This window comes from Cebidichthys violaceus, unplaced genomic scaffold (assembly GCF_023349555.1).
Source record: "Cebidichthys violaceus isolate CVI_PGR_0920_01 unplaced genomic scaffold, fCebVio1.0.p SCAF_29, whole genome shotgun sequence".
NCBI lineage: Eukaryota > Metazoa > Chordata > Actinopteri > Perciformes > Stichaeidae > Cebidichthys > Cebidichthys violaceus.
In genome coordinates, this window is record NW_027176472.1 from 2,016,216 (window position 1) to 2,037,522 (window position 21,307).

Consider the following 21,307-nt stretch of genomic DNA (forward strand, 5'->3'; position numbering starts at 1 on the left):
TATTAAGTATACAAGTACTCAGCGTTTTAGAGAACCTTGTCCCTACTTTAGAACCTCCTCCCTACTTAACAAAGTCTTCACCTGGAGCAGAGAACACAGGAGGAGGGACATACAGGAGACATGCAGATTGTCTTCTTGTCCTACTCTCTATGTCCATACTAAGAGTTTTATAAATCAAGAGATGACACAGAGACTCAGAGCTGCTGAAACATTTCCTACAAACTCTACTTCCTGTCGCTGTGATGAGCTCCGTTGTATCTACGATGAAAGACACACCTGCTCGTCTGTCTTCAGGTCTCCGAACTCTTCCAGGAAAGTGCTTTCTGAAGGAAACTGCAGCGGCTCCAGGAAGTTCAGCAGGCTGAACAACTCCTCCACCGAGTTCTGCAGAGGGGTTCCTGTCAGCAGAACCTTGTCTTCCTGTTAGGAGACAAGAGTCTTCTTTAGAACCTGCTGCTCCTGATGAACCGAGAACCATCGCACAAGGTTCATTACAACAAGCAAACACACGGACCGATGAGAGGAGACACATGAAGGACTTAGATATCAACAGGTTTCTGGATATGAACAAATATCTTTTAGAGAAGGTGTTTGAAGGAATGAAAGAGTCCAAGTCCTCCACCTCTGGAACATGCTGAGAAAAGCATGTTAATGTTCCACTTTAACTTATTTAGACGTGATCAACCACATGTTAGGACATCGACTCTCCCACTCAAACCCAGACTGACCAGGTTCATGAGTTTCAGCCCCTCCAGCAGTTTGCAGTTCCTGTTTTTCAGGCGGTGAGCTTCGTCGATCACCACGCAGCGCCAGTGGAGCTTCCTCAAGTCGGGACAGTCGGCCATGATCATCTCGAAGGTGGTGATCAGCCCGTGGAACTTCAGCACACCTGGGATGGTGTTCCCCTGAGGAGGAAAGGTTCATAAAGAGATGAAGAGCAGACCTTCACTGACTCAAAGTCATTTCATAGAATTAACTAGTGCTTCCTGTTAACTTGGACTTCTAGAGGGTTTTCTGAACCAGAAGTCGGGTTTCTCGTCCTTACTTTAGAACCTCGTCCCTACTTTATCTACTAGAACCTCGTCCCTACTTCAGAACCTCGTCCCTACTTTATCTACTAAAACCTTGTTCCTACTTTAACTACGAGAACCTTGTTCCTACTTTAACTACTAGAACCTCGTCCCTACTTTAACTACCAAAATTTCGTCCCTACTTTAACTACTAAAACCTCGTCCCTACTTTAGAACCTCGTCTCTACTATAAAACCTCGTCCCTACTTTATCTACTAAAACCTTGTCCCTACTCTAGAACCTCTCTGTGTAGAACGTTACCTGCGGGTCTCTGTAGAACATTTCGTACTGCAGGATCATCTGCCGGCTGATCTGAGAGCCGTGGTACACGATGACATTCAAGTGCGTCCACGTTCTAAACTCCCTCTCCCAGTTGGTGATGGTGGACAGAGGAGCGATGATGAGGAAGGGCCCGCGGATCCCCATGCTGAAGATCTCGTACAGAAACGTGATGGACTGGATGGTCTTTCCCAAACCCATCTCATCTGCCAGGATGCAGTTTTTTCTAGAAGAGAGACGGAGACAGTGAGAGGACACAGGACACAGAGGACAGAGAAGACACATAGGACAGAGAGTGTGTGTGTGTGTGTGTGTGTGTGTGTGTGTGTGTGTGTGTGTGTGTGTGTGTGTGTGTGTGCAGTACTCACCTGTTGTACCAGTTGAACAGTAACCAGTTCATTCCCTCTAGCTGGTATTCTCTGAGCTGGTTTCCATTCCTGTAACCTCTGGAGCGGTCCAGCTTCTGCCATTTCTCTGGAGGAGGACGCTCCTGCAACATGAACACAACGAACACCGTTTATCAGATGTGATGGAAGACATCCAACAAGAGAACGAGCAGAATATCAGACGTTAGAACTACTTGGTTCTTCTGGTTCCAGCACAAAAGGAGATAAACAAGCACACACCTCAAGAGGTCTTTAAGGATCTCACTCTGAAAACCTCAGTTTCACCTCAAACACCAAACAGAAAGAGAACCTCACAGTTCTGATGACGTTTAAACTCATAAGGACAAATTAAAAACACAACCAAGATGGAGAATCTGAGGGATGCAGAAAGAACAGGTTGTCATTGTTCCCTTTTTCTTTCAACTCTAGATGTTTCTGCTCACTATTTATCTAATATCTATCTAATATTTATCTCTTTATCGTCGCCCACATCTCCAGATCTTTGCAGCAGTTCAATCAGGTCACTTGATGTGTTTTTAGCAGCTGGTTCTCCAGGCTGGAACAGCAACACAGTCACAACTTTGTGGGCATTATTAAGATGTCATAAAACAGCATATTGTCTTTAATCTACATGATGTTAGTTTAACTGCTTGAATTAAACGGTGCTGCAGCTTCTGTGTTGACTGACAGAGACGAGTGAGTCTCTGCAGACGAATTAGAACAAAACAAACATCAGCCGACGGCGAGAATGAGGAGGAGATTCATATCTGAGCTCTGCTGCTGTTACAGTGCATTGGCAAATAAGATTAAATGTGTTTATAAGAAATACTGTGTCCATGTACTTCTACTGTACTACTTATAAAAACATTGATAAAGTGCCACATATGTAGTACTCTGAGATCGTCGTGTTGTGTTCAGGCTCTCCTCCTCCTCTGGACTCATGTTTCACACTCACCATGTGTCTGAGGTCTGGTGGCAGTTTCTGGATCTCCTCAAACTCTTTGATCTTCTCTGGGTCCAGGTCCTCCTGCAGCTCCCAGGTCGCCTCCTCGTATGAGAGGCTGCACCACTTCACCAGGTAGTGGGTGACCTCCTACAACACACGGAGTTAGCTGGTGTTAGCTTTTGTTACACGGTGTAACATGGCGTTACCTGGTGTTGCCGTTATTACTGCTGTGCTCATGTGCTACCTACCTCTCCAGTCTCCGTGTCCGTGGTGACGGCCACCTCCAGGACTCTGTCCACCTCCACATAGTCCGGGTTAAACATGTCCTCGTCGGGCTGGAAGATGGGACGGAGAGACAACAGGACGTTATTGATTCTTCATGATCCATCGGGTCAGAGAACATTTTGATAGAATGTGAAATAAGCTAAAAACCCACCAGTCCACCATTCTTAAAAGCTGAATATAACTGGTATTAATACTTGTAGGTGTCTTACAGACTTCAACACATCACTACTGTCTTTAGCATTTGTTGTGGAAAGCTGTGACAGAGACAGTCTGACACCATGAGGGTGAGAGGATGCTGCTTTGTCACCGCGTTGTGGTGGTTACAGCAGGTTGGGAGTTTACTTTGAAAGACTTCCATCACATTGCAGCAGCTCTGGCTGACTGTGAATCCTTCATTAACACCTGACCAAGGAGAAGAAGGCTTACCTCAGTGAACAGGTGCTTCATCTGGGCCTGTTTGGTCCTGAAGCGTTTGATCTTCTGGTGGATTCTGGGATCTTTCTCCAGCTCCTCCAGAGTGGCCCACTTACAGTGAAGGTAGGAACTAAAAACGGCAGGAGTGTTGGTTTAGTGGAACATAGTGTGATTAGGTCCTCATCATGACGATCAACGAAAAGCTCACAACTTCTACTACCCTCCTCTTCACCAACTAATAAGTCCACGTGGGTAAACATCCTGGTTCTTCTGTTCAGACCGGGTTCTGCAGAGTTAATAACGAGGATCTAAAACACGCTCATGTGTGAAAACACAAAGCAGCAGAAGGACAGCAGGCGGACTTTAACAGAAGTTAAGGTGCTGTGGACCTTCTCTATGCAGCACACATGTTCCTACACAACAGGAAGCATGAAGCACGAGGACGTTCTCACCGATCGTTAGTCGACGGGAAACAAAAGCAGAAGGGCTGTTGTTGCCATGGCTACAGTTTGACATGCATGACGTCATCCATAACTCTATGAGTGGACGGACAGAAAGGTCACTGCAGCGTTCAGAGCGCAGCTCTACACGACTCATACAACACACAATGAATAATTAATAAACATCCATTCAGTTTGAGGTTTTATTGATCAGCTGTGAGAATAAACTGTCGTCATCATCATCATCATCATGATGGATCATGTGAGGAGGAGAGGAAGAGGAGCCGAGGATGAAGATCACATCCATGTCTCCATAACGTCTTCAGGTCTTCATCGGACCTCCTACCTCTCATCTCTTCGTCCTTCAGTCCAGCTGGACGTTCTTGAGGCGTCACAAAGACTTTCTGGTTGATTTACACGTCGTCCCAAAACCACCACTCGGCCTCAGGACCTCCTCTGTCCCGGGACCCTCACATCACAGCAGGAACCCCTACCCGTCTCATGCCGACTGAACTCCTCTCTCTCGAACCACACAACAAACAAAAGCACCAGAGACCACAGAGGTTTAGAGTCCAGAGACCAGCAGCCAACAGAACCATCTACAGGACCAGGGTCAGGAGAGTCCTGGGTCACGTGAAGGTGTTTCAGGTGTTGAACCGTGTGTCAGCTTCACCTTCACCGAGTAATAAAATCACCCCGTTTGATCACACAGAACAACCTCAGCCTTGCTCAAGGGCACCAGGACAGAGACCCACAGCTGGTCCACAGACCACCTGCTGAGAGTCCTTTAACCGGACCACTAAACCTGGTCTGAGCAGAACACAGGAGAGACCCAGACTATCTGAACTCATGAAAACATTCTGATGAAATAAAGTGATGAACGGAAACTCACAAATTTCTGTACTTGACATAAAACTCCTCGGCCTCCTCTGATTGGTCCTCTGATGATGAAGTCTAGTGAGGAAGAGGAGGAGAAATAACAACATATTATATTAATATATTATATGAAACAATACTAAACAATGAACATGTGAAGAGTGTGTGTGTGTGTGTGTGTGTGTGTGTGTGTGTGTGTGTGTGTGTGTGTGTGTGTGTGTGTGTGTGTGTGTGTGTGTGTGTGTGTGTGTCTCACCTCTTTCTTCACTGGTCTGACAGACAGAATCTTCTCGATGATGTTGGCTTCGTCTTCAGGAGGTTCCTGAGGAAGAAGAAGAGGAGATCAGCTGTATCTAAGGATGAAGGTCAGTTCAGTGTGTCATCATCATCATCATAGCTGGTTGGTCCACCATGTTTCCATCACTGAGCTACAGAGAGTAAAGCAGGAAGCGGCAGCAGAGTCTTCCTCCTTCCTCACCTCGGTCTGCCAGGCCAGAGCTGTAGCGTTCAGAGCTGAGATACGACCGGCTCCTAGAACAGCGATCGTCTCTCCGTCATCGTCCACCACCTTAAAGTCTAGGTCCTCGTTATACTTCCTCCTCTTCACCTGACGGCCTGAACGACGCTTCTACAGGAGCAAGAAGAAGAAGAGAGGACAGGAGAGGACATGAGAAGAGGACATGAGAGGACATGAGGGGAGGACGTGAGAGGACAGGAGAGGACATCATGAGAGGACATGAGAAGAGGACATGAGAGGACATGAGAGGACATCATGAGAGGACATGAGAAGAGGATATGAGACATGAGGGGAGGACGTGAGAGGAGGACATGAGAGTGTACATCATTTACATAAATATACATTTATTATATAAATGTCCATGACTCACTGTGGTGTCCAGGACGTTTATTTATACATAAATATACATATATATGACCGTGTCCTCTCACCGTGATGTCCAGGACGTCCTGGCTGTCCTCCCCCCCCATGGTGAGGGCTGAGGTTGAGGTAGTGTCATCGCTGTCCCCCCCCCCTTCCTGGACAGCCTGCTCCTGGTTTCTCCTCTTCCCTTTCTTCTTCTTCTCCAGCGGCGCTGCTCCAGGATCTCTGAGAGGAGGAGGAGGAGGAGGAGGAGGAGGAGGAGAACAATGAGGAGGAACCATCAGGTTTTATAGAGGACATGTCCCATCCTCAGTAACCGGGACAGAGGACCAACAGACGCCTCACCACTGCTTTACAGGACTACTGTCTGAGCCCCTTTAGATGAATGTGAGGTCTCATGTCAGTGAGTGAAACATCGAGTCATTGGCAGACTTAAATGAACAGGAAGCTCCATTCAGCGATGAAGAGGAGGAGGAAGAGAACCACTTCACTGAACATGTGACCCGTGTTTGACCTGATGTGATTATAACTGTGTTGTTCAGCACTAAAGACATGTTCTAGTTCTACTTCTAGTCATGGTGGTTCTGTTTCATAGAGGAGCAGAACTTTAGATTACAGAGAAGAACACAGAGAGAAACATGTGACAGGGGTCCTACCTGGGTTTGCGGCCCCTCTGTCTCGGTGCTGAGGGGGTCGTGGTCTTGTTGGTCTGTCTGTGGTTCTTGCCGTGGCTCTGGGCCTTGGTGAGGACACCAGGAGCAGGAGGAGGTGCTGTGGAGGACAGAGGAGAGAGGGACACATCAGAGGACATGAGTGAGGGACACATCAGAGGACACATCAGAGGACTGATTCCACGATTTTCACTCTTCATGCACCATTTTTTGGTAGAAAAGTATCTAATCGTGTCCTAGTCGTAGACAAATGACTGTGGAATCCAACAGATTTACACATTTAGCACAACAGCCTTTAATTGAGAGGAAAACCAACTTTCTGCTCCATAGAGACCAATGTTAATGCTTACTCCAAGAACGTCTGTCCCCACCCCTCCCACACCCTTTCAAAATAAAAGCCCCACAGAGTGAATTCTAACTGGAATGCTTGTGATGAAGTCTGTCATTTAATAACCTCCGTTAGTGTTTCAAACATTCTGATTCTGTCTCCTCTCCCCCACACCCTTTCAAAATAAAAGCCCCATGGATTAACTGTATTTACACATTAAGCTTTTTTGATGAAATACTTAATGCTCTTACTAATACTGCGACAACTACTACAACTTCTGCTGTTGCTACTATTACTACTACTATTACTGCTACCACCAATATTATTACTACTAATACTACTATTACTTATACTACTACTACTTCTATTCATGCTACTACCAATACTACAGCTATTAGTACGACTACTACTTCAAATACTGCTATTACTACTACCAATACTACTGTTATTTTAACTACTACAGCTATTACGACTACTGATACTACTACTTCTTCTCCTCCTAATGCTACTAATACCACTTCTACTACTACTACTACAAATATCACTACTGCTAGTACTTCTAATGCTACTAATACTTTTACTACTACTAATATCTTTAGTACAACTACCACTTCTACTACAACTGCTATTGCTACTAATATTACTGCATCTACTACTACAAATGCTATTACCACTAATACTACTACTACAAATACTACTTTTATATCAATTACTACTACGACGACTACTACAGCTGTTACTACTACTACCAATACTACTACTGTTATTTCAACTCCTACTAGGATCACTATTACTATTACTACTCCTACTAACAGTTCTACTACTATTACTACTGCTCCTAATAGTTCTACTACTATTACTACTACTTTTACTACTATAACTTTGACAGTAAAATTGTTTAGCTTCAAGCTTTTTCTGCATTGTAATTCAGCTCTTAGCTTCGTTCGATAATACAGTTTAGCTTCCAACTCTGCCAGTTTTACATTTCAACTAGAAGGGTTTTCAGCATTGCAGTTTAATGCTTTTTGCCATTTTTCAAACAGGTAGTCTCCCATTTCTGTATTTTCAGCAATTTTTTTGCGATTCATTTCAGCTTTCAGCATTCCAACGCATTTTCTGCAGGAAATGCATTTTCTAGTTGACTCACTCTACACTCTAATTTCTTTAAAACTGACTCTTCACAGAGAAACGTGGGTTCAATTCCCGACAGAGGAACCGCACACAACGAATGAATTATGGAACGGTCAGAAATCCATTCCATGATCACCAGTTATTAAGACTCAATCCAGACACTGTTGCTGCTCTAGCTAACAAGTGGCTAATGCTAGCTAGCTTGAAGAGACAGTGGACATGCAGAATAAAAACATGCAGAATAAAAGCATGCAGAATAAAGGCATGGAGGATAAAAACATGAAGAATAAAAGCATGCAGAATAAAAGCATGCAGAGTAAAAACATGCAGAATAAAAACATGCAGAATAAAAACATGGAGGATAAAAACATGGACATATCAGACTGAAGGTACCTTGGTAGGAGGGAACAGGAGGAAGGACTTTGACTTTAGGTTTCCTTCCTCTCTTTCCTGGGACCTTGACAACAGCCAGAGGACCTGGGGCCACCGGGGCCCCTGAAGGTTTACCTCCCGACACATTCTTCAGCTCCTTCCTGGCCTCCTTCCCTTTGCTCCTACGCTCCTTGCGCTCCTTTCCTTCCTTGGGCTCCTTGCTCCTCCTCAGTGAGACCGTTGTGGACTCCTTCTCCTTCTCCTCCTTCCGTTTCTTTGGTTTGCTGCTCTCCCTCTCCTCCACCTCCCGTTCTCTCTTGTCCTTTTTCTTCCGTTTCTTCTTCACCCTTCCTCCACCTCCTCCTCCTCCTCCATCATCCTCCTCACTCAGGGAGGAAGGAGGTCGCGGGGCCGAGTGCTTAGCAGCCCCGGCCGCCGCGCTGTGATTGGACGTCGTGCTGCCCACAGGGGTGAGGAGGCGGAGCCTGTCCTTTGAGCCCACGACCAGGTGACCCCGAAGGATTGTGGGAACTGTTTGTGCGTTAGTCTTTTGGTCCGAGGAGGAGGAGGAGGAGGCTGCAGAGGAGGAGGAGGCCGAAGGAGGCGTGTGCTTCAGGACACCAGTGAACATCTGGAAAACAAATGTCTATCATTAATCATCTGGTTCTGTTTCACTAAACGTCTTTTTATCACGTTGAGCTGCTGTCAATGTGCACTTCCTGTACATGTCTATCACAATAAAAGCCCTCTACTGGGAACTTTAATGTGAAACATCTGCTGAAGGCGTTGAGTTTCTTTGAGAGATGTAATTTATTAAATATATAATTTAATTGAGACAGAAAACAGCATTTCTGTTAAAGAGAAATGATTTTCACTCACAGTAATAATATTATTATTATTATTATTATTGTTATTATTATTATGGGAGCATTTATCAGCGGAGGAACCAGACGAGTTTGTCTCCACTTGTTTCTCAGTCTGTCAGTTGTTGTCAGCAGGAGGTTTGTCCACATCTCTGGTTCCTGTTTGTTGTTTGCTTTATATTTCATTCATTCATATCTAATCATTTGCATCACAGAGACAGTTATTTTGCTACCGCATGTTTCTGTATCTTACAGTATGTTTCCGTATCTTACAGTATGTTTCCGTATCTTACAGCATGTTTCCGTATGTTTCCGTATGTCACCCGTATGTTTCCGTACTGACGTTTCTCCACAAACCGGCTCGTTTCTGCTCTTGGCAAAGGGAGTGATTGCGTTACTGAACAGCAGCCAGCGATGCTCCCTACTGTGGTTGTGTAAAATTTAGCTCTCAACACGGCTGGTGAAAATGTTCTTCAGAGGTCTCATCGACATCGACAACAACAACAACAACAACAACAGAGGTGTTTCTATTCACATGTATTTGAAGCAAGTAGTCAGAGACTCTGGTGACAGGAAGCCCCTGATAGTGTGAGTGACGAGCTCTGACTGTCTACATGCACACCCTCACGTGTGTGTGTGTGTGTGTGTGTGTGTGTATATGTGTGTGTGTGTGTGTGTGTGTGTGTGTGTGTGTGTGTGTGTGTGTGTGTGTGTGTGTGTGTGTGTGTGTGTGTGTGTGACGCTCCACCAGACTGTGAGGAATCATGTGAATGAATCACAGCCAGCACATCGGCCTCTGAGCAGCCAGTGGGGGTGGGGGGCGGTGGGGGGTATCAGAGCAGTTACCATGGAAACTGGCTCTCCGCGCCAAAGCTGTGGGGAGGACGTAAACACGTGATCACCATGGTAACCCTTTCATTGCCACTGGCTCACAACTGTCTGTCTCATGAAGAGACATGAAGACAGTTTATTGTGTCTGAAGGTGAAATCACATCGATCACATTGGTTCCCTGGTTCGATTAATTGATTGATTGATTGATTGATTGATTGATTGATTGATTGATTGATTGATTGATTGATTGATTGATTGATTGATCATACTCTGACCTCTTTGGACCAGAATGCAGTTCATCACAAATCAGGGAATTTATTAAAACTAGAGATCAGATTTTACTCATCACTAGGAATCCTAAAGATAATGTGAAAGTCTCACATATGGAAGTCAAGGCATTATTATACATCATTAAAATGACTAGTGACTCCAAAAAGTTTGAATTGTGTGTCGATGAAGAAGACTAGATATGACGATCACAAAGTATCAGGATAACATTATATTATATAAATATATATACTGTGGATATATAAATCCACTTTATATATATATATATATATATATATATATATATATATACACATACATACATATACACATATATATATATATATATATATATACATACATATACACACACATTATATATATATATATATATACATACATATACACACACATTATATATATATATATATATACATACATCCTGACTTTACTGGACTGGACCTGGACTACAGCAAAACAAGGATTCAGTGATCCAGGACAGAGAACCACTGAGGACCAGACAGGACCACTGAGGACCAGACAGGACCACTGATGACCAGACAGGACTACTGATGACCAGACAGGACCACTGAGGACCAGACAGGACCACTGAGGACCAGACAGGACCACTGACGACCAGACAGGACCACTGACGACCAGACAGGAGCACTGACGACCAGACAGGAGCACTGATGACCAGACAGGACCACTGAGGACCAAACAGGACCACTGAGAACCAGACAGGACCACTGAGGACCAGACAGGACCACTGACGACCAAACAGGACCACTGAGAACCAGACAGGACCAGACCACTGAGGACCAGACAGGACCACTGATGACCAGACAGGACCACTGAGGACCAGACAGGACCACTGAGGACCAGACAGGATCACTGAGGACCAGACAGGACTACTGATGACCAGACAGGACCACTGAGGACCAGACAGGACCACTGATGACCAGACAGGACCACTGATGACCAGACAGGACCACTGAGAACCAGACAGGACCACTGAGGACCAGACCACTGAGGACCAGACAGGACTACTGACGACCAAACAGGACTACTGACGACCAAACAGGACCACTGAGAACCAGACAGGACCAGACCACTGAGAACCAGACAGATCCCCTTTGGTCTGGTTCGGACTCACCTGATCACACACACACACACACACACACACACACACACACACACACACACACACACACACACACACACACACACACACACACACACACACACACACACACACACACACACACACACACAAGTCTCTTTTTTGCATGCAGTGGACGTTAGTCTTAACCCAGCAAGTCTGAACTGTAACAGAACATAACGGAGCTTAAACTTTAACACCAACACAATCCACAAAGTTAGCTAACGTGATATCAAGCCGACTAGGGAAATTACTCTCTCCTCCTTACGCTCTCCTCTCCCATCTTTCCTCCGTCCTCTCCGCTATTTGCTGTCCCCTCTCTCCTCTATCCTGTTTCCTCCTTCCTCTTTCCTGTCTCCTAACTCCTCTTTCCTGACTCCTCTCCTCTCTTTCCTCTCTCCTCCGTCCTCTCCGCTTTTTGCTGTTTCCTCTCTCGTCTGTCCTGTTTTCTTTCTCCTACATCCTGTCTCCTTTCTCCTTTCTTGTCTCCTCTCTCCTGTTTCTTTTCTCCTCCCTCCTTTCTTGTCTCCTCTCTCCCGTCTCCTCTTCCTGTCTTCTCTCTCCTCTTTCCTGTCTTCTTTCTCCTCTTTCTTGTCTCCTCTCTCCTCTTTTTTGTCTTCTCACTCCTGTTTCTTTTCTCCTCCCCTCTCTCCTCTTTTCACTCCTGTTTCTTTTCTCCTCCCTCCTCTCTCCCGTCTCCTCTTCCTGTCTTCTCTCCTCCCCCATCACTAATAGAATCTAACTCTGTAGGTAACTGGAGAGGTGAAAGCGTTGTTCTCATCAGTGTCTACATTACAGGAGTTCAGTAGTAAACAGTCACAAAAGAGGAAGTGAAAACGTTTCAAATGTTAAACTAAACACACAAGAACAGGTTTTATTTAGTCCCAATGCTGCTGAGAGGTTTCTATAAATCACCTACTTCTCTCATGTGTGTTCATGTGTGTCTGTGTCTCTGTGTGTGTGTGTGTGTCTGTGTCTCTGTGTGTGTGTGTGTGTATGTGTGTGTGTGTGTGTGTGTGTGTGTGTGTGTGTGTGTGTGTGTGTGTGTGTGTTACAAACCTGCTGCTTGTCCTTCTTGTGTATTTTCATCTTCTAACCCTTCACTTCATCTGTTAACACAAAAAGACATCATTATTAGTGAAAGCTGAACACTTCGAAAGAAGGAGGTTCAACCAGTTTAAGTTCAAACATACAAGTCTAGTGATGAAGGTTCCCATTTAAAGACCAGTTATGTGAACAGCTACACTCCCACACCGGTCTTCACCAAACAACAGTCACGGTCTGTAACAACAACAGTCACGGTCTGTAACAACAACAGTCACGGTCTGTAACAACAGTCACGGACTGTAACAACAACAGCCATGGCCTGAAACAACATTCACGGACTGTAACAACAACAGCCATGGACTGAAACAACATTCACGGTCTGTAACAACAGTCACAGACTGTAACAACAACAGTCACAGACTAAAACAACAGCCACGGTCTGTAACAACATTCACAGACTGAAACAACAGCCATGGATTGAAACAACATTCACGGTCTGTAACAACAACAGTCACGGTCTGTAACAACAACAGTCACGGTCTGTAACAACAACATTCACGGTCTGTAACAACAACATTCACGGTCTGTAACAACAACAGTCACGGACTGTAACAACAACAGTCACGGACTGTAACAACAACAGTCACGGACTGTAACAACAACATTCACGGTCTGTAACAACAACATTCACGGTCTGTAACAACAACAGTCACAGAATGTAACAACAGTCGCCGTCTGTAACAACAGTCACGGACTGTAACAACAGTCACGGTCTGTAACAACAGTCACGGACTGTAACAACAACATTCACAGTCTGTAACAACAACAGTCACGGACTGTAACAACAACATTCACGGTCTGTAACAACAACAGTCACGGACTGTAACAACAGTCGCCGTCTGTAACAACAACAGTCACAGACTGTAACAACAGTCACGGTCTGTAACAACAACAGTCGCGGACTGTAACAAGTCACGGACTGTAGCAACAGTCACGGTTGTGAACCAACTTTTCATAGTATTTTAAATATTTTTTAACAGTGTTTTTTAACTTCACAGGCTAAGAAATGTCAGGTGGCACCACCACATACTTAGATAAAAGTAAAAATAGATATTTTTTCATTTATTTATTTAACATTTTTTAACATTTATTCAAACTGAAACTTTTGACAAGTATCCCTTAGAGCAGGGGTATTCAATTAGTATTCCAAAAGGTCCAGATTGAGAAAATCTCCTCGGGCAAAGGTCCGGAACATTACAATAATATCTAACTTGCGCTATTTAGTGCCATATATATATATTCAAGAAGCCTAGTAATAGTAACAATGTATCTGTGTAGTCAACAACTGTCAAATCAAATAAAGAAAGTACACATCAATTATATTTTAACAATTATTATTCTCAGTTTTCAAATTTAACTGAATGGATTATAAATAATACATATAAATACATAAATACATGTTCTTCTCATTTCAAGTAAAATAAGGGCTGGATTAAAGAATAACTGACATAACAGAAAGCTTTTGAAAAATGTGCATCTTAAAATAAAGTACTTAATTTTAGAAAAATGTATTTCACTGAATTGCTCTGCAGCTTTAAATTCAGTTCATTCAGGTGTGAAGTGATGTCAATCAAAAAAGTCTCATCTTATAACAAGAGAAATGTGTGAGGATGGACTTTATGTGTGGTTATTAAACCACTTGTTTCAGCTCTATCCTCTCTGTTAACATCAGTGTTGGTCAGTGAATTAACGTGATTCTGATCATATTGGGCTCTTAGGTTTATTTTCTGTGTTTTCATTTCAGATGTGAGTGGGTACGTTTGCTCAAAAGAGTTGTGCTTTGTCTCGTGGTGATGCTTCACATTACCGCTTTTAATAATCGTCACGGTCTCTGAACATATGAGACACACTGGTTTTAAACTGTCCGTGGGAAGAATTAACCAATGAAAGAGTCTGTTCATTGTTGGTTAAAGACTCTGGTCTCTCTGACCACGTTTCTCTTTTTGGAGAACGTCATGCGAAATAACTTCTGACTCACGTAATAATTCTCCTACTCCTCGTTATGCATATATGCAGAATAATTTCATTTTTATTTCAAATACAAGAAAACTGTTTTAGTGAACAGTCTCTTTTTAAGTAAAAGTAGTAAATATTTCATAGTAATGTTTAGCACATAACTGGAGTAGGCAAAATCACAGTCTCTTCCGCCTGGAGTGTTGTTACTTCTACCTTGTTGTAGCAGCACTTTGCACACACTCCATACATGCATGACTTGTTGTCATGGACTACACAACAGCTGAGAAATGTTGACAGTGTTCACAACACCTTTCTGCTGCAGTTTTTCAGTCAAACGTTTGATATTCTCATGATCCAAGCATGCACACGTGTTCCTGTCTGACACGTTTTGGCTGTGAAGGATAATATCGGACAAACTGTCAGCAAGCGACTGTTCTCATCGCGACACATTCTTCCTCCCCTGATAACTATAAAACATATAAGTATATGAGAACAAAAAAACGGGCATATTCCCATTTAAAAACCTGAATCTGTGGTCTGACCGCTGTTTAAAAGTAAGAACTGCAAAGGAAACTATGAATAAATAACTTTGGATTAACTTTAGTTTTATCAAGATGCATTACCTCTCTTTTCTTTTGGCAAGATATGCTTCTCTTGCAGCCGGATCATTATTAATGCGCTCTCCGTGTCGTGCCGATTTCACTTTACTTAAACAATATTCATTATTATCATGAAAATAGTTTGAAAGTGTATAATATCTTTAACTTAACACTGTTAAACATTTGAAAAAATTAGTAAATCATGTTAAGAGCTTTAACTATAATATCACATTCTTTGCAGTTGCACCACCTGACATTTACAACTCATTTAAAATTAAACAGGCATCTACTAAGACACTTCATACATATACATTTTAAATAGAACAAAGACATTTATGATCAAATATTTTTTTTTTCTAGTTTTACATTGGTTGTACCACTGACATGAAACGTGTACCAGCCTACCTATAAGTTGAAAGTAACTGTTTTTTCACACACACACACACACACACACACACACACACACACACACACACACACACACACACACACACACTGTAAAATATGTTGTGTCAACCACCTGAACAGCAGACAACAATATCTGCGTTTTTTAAACGCTCCCATGCGGTGAAGGAGAGCGAGTGAAATACTCCCCCTGGCTGTACAAGACTGATCTTGGTAAGTAAGTAATTTATTAAGTAAGTAAGTAAATAAATACATGCATTACATACATGCATAAATAAATATCAAGAGGCTTCTGGAAATGTTCTTCCAGAAGCCCAGAAAGGCACTCTGCAGTGACAAAAGCTGCACTTATGGAGCTAAATCCAGGTCAAATGTTTTGATCATTTGAAATATAAATTTGAACCTGAAGGTTCAAGTTGTGGTCTTAAACATTGAAAAATACAGCAATGTATTCAAAATAAAAATACGTGAATTAAACGTTTTTTTGGGTTGAATATAATTTTGATTCAGTTCTAGAATTCTTTTGAATGACATTTTTTTTTTTTAATTTTTCACTTTTATATATATTTTGATATTTGAGTTCTTATATCTTTCAGTTTCAGATTTTATATTTTCAGATTCAAATCTTATTTTTTTTCGGTTGCAAATTGTTTTTTTCACTTTCAGATCGTTTATTGTCAGTTCAGACTTTTGGCCCTGATTCTGGCGTGGGGGGGCGTGTCATCAACTGAGGGGGGCGTGTCATCATGATTGACAGCATAACAAAGAAGGCTGACGACCTTCCTCAACCACATTGCCTTCAGGTAACGTGGGCACCACGAGAATTATGATTATTATGAAAAATATAAGACCTCAAATATCAAAATATATATGAAAGTGAAAAAAAAAAAAATTGAATACATTGGTGTATTTTTCAATGTTCACGACCACAACTTGAACTTCCAGGTTCAAATTTATTTTTCAAATGATCAAAACTATTGACCTGGATTTGGCTTCATACACACTTTGTGGATAATCGTCATGAAAAGAAATGTTCCGATGTTTGGTTAAAAATTGTTCAGTTGTTATATTGACTGCTGTCATTAAAGGAAACACATGAACACCATGATTCCTTTAAGTGTTTGTGTCGGGTTCCCCTGCACCACGCTCTAAAAACAGTGGAGATGGTTGTGGATTTCCGAAAGAACGCAGCCATACCTCCCCCTATCCCCCCGTGTGACTCCCCCGTTGACACGGTACTTCCTCTTCCTGGGCTCCATCATAACCCAGGACCTCAAGTGAGAGCTCAACATCAGCTCCATCACCAAGAAGGCTCAGCAGAGGATGTACTTCCTGAGGCCGCTGAAGAAGTTCAACCTGCCAAAGACGACGATGGTGCACTTCTACACCGCCATCGTTGAGTCCATCCTCTGCTCCTCCATCACGGTCTGGTACTCTGCAGCCACCGCCAAGGACAAGGATAGACTGCAGCGCATCATTCCCTCTGTGAGAGGGTGATCGGCTGCAATCTGACGTCCCTCCAGGACTTGTTCCCTTCAAGGACCATTCAGCTTTTGAATCAGGAAATAAATACTGAATTTGTCCGTGTTCACCCAGAGCTCTACGATACCTCATATTAGTAGAGACCAAACTGCGTATACATATATACGTGTATAAACCAGACGGTACAAACAATGACCACGCTGCCGTATTTACGTCTAGATGAAGTTATGTTGAGTGTTGATGAAGCTTATCACAACAGGCTTTTAAAATACACACAAAAGTAGTATTTTCTGTTCTAAACTGGGTATTTATTGTCAAGTATTAATAAACATGATCAGGTATTTCTACTGTCAAATAAAAACAAATGATCAGCAGAGTAAAGGAGTGATGGAACAGAAACATCACGTGTGTTTATATATTATTTATACTGCATCAGTATGAACAAAGTACTACAGCTGGATATATTTATATATTATTATATATTATAGTAATGTATACTGCATCAGTATGAACAAAGTACTACAGATGACTCTGAGGACACTAAAGATGTTTTATTGACCAAAAAAACTTCTGTTTCGGAGTCAAAGTGTAGCAAACAAGAGAGGACAAGAAAGGAGGACAAGGAGACAAGAGGACAAGAAAGGAGGACAAGGAGGTCGACCCTGTGAGGTTTAACCCTCTGGTCCACTGCTGATGAACCACTGTGTCCTCCTGAGGAATCGAACCAGCGACCTCTAGAACTCAGAAACAACCCTCCAGACATTCTGAATCTATTTCATATTCACTGTGATCCATCAGACCTTAGGTAGCCGGTTAGCTCACAGACCTTTGTCTGTCGGGTGTCACACCTGGCCAGGTGAGCGCGTGCACACCACCGCTTCATGACTCATTGTGTGTGCGCACACACACACACACACACACACACACACACACACACACACACACGTCTCCAGGGGCTAGCTGGCTAACAGCTAACTAGCTTACACTTCTCTAAAGGTTTGGGCTATATGGTCAATGCTAACGGACGCAGCGGCTAGCTCACAGCTAGCTCACACAGAGCACACAGCTAGCTCACACAGAGCACACAGCTAGCTCGCTGGGTTGACTGCGGGTTGCGGACGAGCTAAGCTAGTTCTTAAACACAAAGCTGCCCCCCGACCGAGAGACGGAGACACCGTGTCCTCTTTTCCCGTTAGCATCTGATGCTACGTGCCGAGCTAGCTTCCCCCGCTAGCCGTGTAACGTTACCGCATCATCTCTGTTGTAGAGACATTATAGGATCCCTTTACACGTGTGGACTATAAACTCTCCCGTCTCGAGGACACCTCTCCACCGGTAAACCCTCACCTGCTCCGGACTCACGCGCTCTCACCCGCGAGACATCACCGCGGTCCGCACCGGAAAAAAGGGAGAAAAAACCACTAGCGCTTTTTATTTCCAAGGACACAAAATCGCCATGACAGTTTAGAAAAATGCATAAAAAATTAGCGGGCAAGGGAGGGAGGGGAGAGGAGAGAGATGAGGAGGTAGGAGGGAGGGGAGAGAGAGAGAGAGAGAGAGAGAGAGAGAGAGAGAGAGAGAGAGAGAGAGAGAGAGAGAGAGAGGCAGACAGAAAGAGAGGGAGACAGAAATAAATAGAGACAGAAAGAAAGAGAGAGCGAGACAGAAAGAGAGGGAGACAGAGAGACAGACAGAAAGAGAGGGAGACAGAAAGAAAGAGAGAGCGAGACAGAAAGAGAGGGAGACAGAGAGACAGAGAGAAAGAGAGGGAGACAGAAAGAGAAAGAGGGAGACAGACAGAAAGAGAGGGAGACAGAGAGAGGGAGACAGAAATAAAGAGTGAGACAGACAGAAAGAGAGGGAGAAAGAGGGAGACAGAAAGAAAGAGAGAGCAAGACAGAAAGAGAGGGAGACAGACAGAAAGAGAGGGAGACAGAGAGAGAGACAGAAAGAAAGAGGGAGACAGACAGACAGAATGAGAGGGAGACAGAGAGACAGACAGAAAGAGACAGAAAGAAAGAGTGAGACAGACAGAAAGAGAGGGAGATAGAGAGAGACAGACAGACAGACAGACAGAGACAGAGAGGGAGACAGAAAGAGAGAGATGATGAGGGAGTAAGGGAGGAGGAGGGATGAAGGAAGGAGGGAGGGAGTAAGGGAGGAGGAGGGATGAAGGAAGGAGGGAGGGAGTAAGGGAGAAGGAGGAGTGTAATATCTATTTAATCCACATAAAGCTAGGGTTAGCAGACTTTATTCAGTCTGGATGCCTGAGTCCTGCACGCGCACACTCACACGCACGCGCGCACAGAGACGAGCCTCATCCAGAAGTTAAAGCGCGCTTCTTACCTAAAATGGCCACTAACACCACTGCAGCAGCCACAACACAAACAGCTTCTTCTTCTTTTATTTTGGTGGAAGTTTTCGCAGCTGCAGCCTAACCTGAACGCTACAGAGCTCACGCGCTTCCATTGGCTGCAGCGCGCGCAGCTGGCGCCTCGTGCACGTTTCCATTGGCCCCGCAGCTGTCACGCAAAGAAGACCCGTATCGAGTTATCCCGGGTTAGTCTGAGAGCTCCATTGTGTGTTGTTGTATAGCGGGTCTTTTCTTCCTGGTCACGCGCATTGACGTGAGTAATTTACGCGTGCGTGCGCGTGCAGACCCCGCCTGTTGTTTGTTGTGTTTGTCTCGTGTTGTTGTTCTTACCGCAGACCTGCAGGTAGATCCTCCTCGTGCTCTGCTGGATCCTGCTGTCATTGAAGGAAGAAAAAGAAGAAAACAAGAGGGGGTGCGTTCCGTTCTGTTTTTTAACGGTTCTCCTCTACCGGCTGCGTCCACCAATCACGTGTCCCCGTGCTCCTCCATCGTTAAACACACATTCCACTCTTTTAAAGATCGGGTTTCGTGTCCCGGATGTTCCTAAAACCAGAGAGCCGTTCATGTGATGATGATGAGGAGGAGGAGGAGATGAAGGCTGCTCTGTTTTAAAGAGGAGACTTACAACATATTCTAACTTCTCCTCAAGTCTGTGAGCTTTGTGCTTCTTCTCCTTAAAACTGCTCTGAGGATTAAAGTAAAGCGGTCTCACCTGGTGGACACACAGTGAACTGGTCCATGTTGTCTCTCACACATAACTTCTTCATCTGTGATGTCTAAATCTCTCACTCTCTCACACACTCACACACACACACACTCACTCTCTCTCACGCACACACACACACACACACACTAAACCCATACTTTACATGGACTCCTGGTCCTGGTCTAGTTTCTGACCTCAGAGGGACAGAATCTTTATAAGCTACTTTGGTTTAAAACACATGTGACTCCAGACGTCTGATATTAATGTGTCATAAATATGAAAACATGCAGGTTTCATGATCATAAATATCAGGGATGTGTTGGGTTCATGTGACTGTAAACAAATCACAACTCAAGAGCACCCTACTATGTTTTTCTGGAGCTTTCAACCGCATCACACACACTGTTTATCAAGAGCTAAAATAAATCATCTAGAGGTTTAACTTCTCACATTGCTGCAGTGACGTACAGGTGTACTCCAAGGTGTGTTAGTACACCGTGACATCACCGTTGGGAGAGTTTACAGGTGCAACACACAAACTAACCAAAACACACTGAAATCATTCAACCAGAGATCCTCTCCTCGATTCAAGACATTCATGAAAACACTTCATCTGTGTCTGCTACGGTTTATCACATCTTTTAAAAAAGAACTCAGAACACTTTATATTTAAAATAAAGCTAGACAGTTAGACAAGAAGACAGGTAGACAGGTAGGTAGACAAGAAGGCAGGTAGACAGGTAGGTAGACAAGAACACAGGTAGGTAAACATGAAGACAGGTAGGTAGACAAGAACACAGGTAGGTAAACATGAAGACAGGTAGGTAGATACAAACACACACACACACACACTTCAGTAGAAGTGGTTCAGTAGAGAAGGTCTCCAGATGTTGGACCTGATGGTGGTTCAGTAGAGAAGGTCTCCAGATGTTGGACCTGATGGTGGTTCAGTAGAGATGTTGGACCTGATGGTGGTTCACTAGCAGCTCTTCACCAGCAGAGGGCCCCGTGGCTCCGCTCATCTCACTTCAGTCCACTCAGAACGTCTCTCACATGTTCCTCATCACTGTGAGGAGAAGAAGAACCAGAACGCCCTGAATGTTTCCTGTTGATGGTTCAGAGGATCCACTCCGTGTTCTGAAGATTTTTGGGTTCAAACTTCACATCAAATTATTTCACTTTAGTTTCAGGTCGTTGTGGAACATTTTGGTTCTGAGAGAGATTTACTGTCTATAATTAAGCATCAATAGAATTGCATTTTACAGACTTTCATGAAGACACCTGAACCTAGACGTCTAAACACACACACTCTACACAAACACAAACACACACATACGAACACAAACGAACACACACACACACATACGAACACAAACACACACACACACACACACACACACACACAGTCAGCTGTTACCGTGAATGTGTGTTGAGGGAGTGGAGGCCTCCAGATACTCAAGATGCTCCTTATCTCTG

At 43.8% G+C, this 21,307-nt stretch overlaps 1 protein-coding gene across 4 annotated transcripts in view; it reads right to left on the bottom strand.

Moving 5' to 3' along the window:
* chd6 (chromodomain helicase DNA binding protein 6) overlaps positions 1-19,251 on the bottom strand; it is a 40,612-nt gene extending 21,361 nt beyond the window's left edge. For 2 of the 4 annotated variants that reach the window (XM_068722287.1, XM_068722284.1), the window contains exons 1-15: positions 18,099-18,965; positions 12,262-12,311; positions 8,100-8,709; positions 6,233-6,347; positions 5,645-5,801; positions 5,175-5,324; positions 4,953-5,018; positions 4,713-4,774; positions 3,393-3,510; positions 2,930-3,016; positions 2,691-2,828; positions 1,718-1,839; positions 1,332-1,575; positions 729-905; positions 277-420 (exon numbers count right to left, since the gene is read on the bottom strand). In XM_068722287.1, the coding sequence (XP_068578388.1) occupies positions 277-420; positions 729-905; positions 1,332-1,575; positions 1,718-1,839; positions 2,691-2,828; positions 2,930-3,016; positions 3,393-3,510; positions 4,713-4,774; positions 4,953-5,018; positions 5,175-5,324; positions 5,645-5,801; positions 6,233-6,347; positions 8,100-8,709; positions 12,262-12,291 (2,220 nt within the window). In that variant the 5' untranslated portion in view covers positions 12,292-12,311; positions 18,099-18,965. Of the gene's footprint in view, positions 1-276; positions 421-728; positions 906-1,331; positions 1,576-1,717; positions 1,840-2,690; positions 2,829-2,929; positions 3,017-3,392; positions 3,511-4,712; positions 4,775-4,952; positions 5,019-5,174; positions 5,325-5,644; positions 5,802-6,232; positions 6,348-8,099; positions 8,710-12,261; positions 12,312-18,098; positions 18,966-19,097 lie in introns of those variants that run through there. The other 2 variants (XM_068722286.1, XM_068722288.1) reach the window with 2 other exon arrangements.
* Between the last annotated feature and the right edge of the window lie 2,056 nt (positions 19,252-21,307).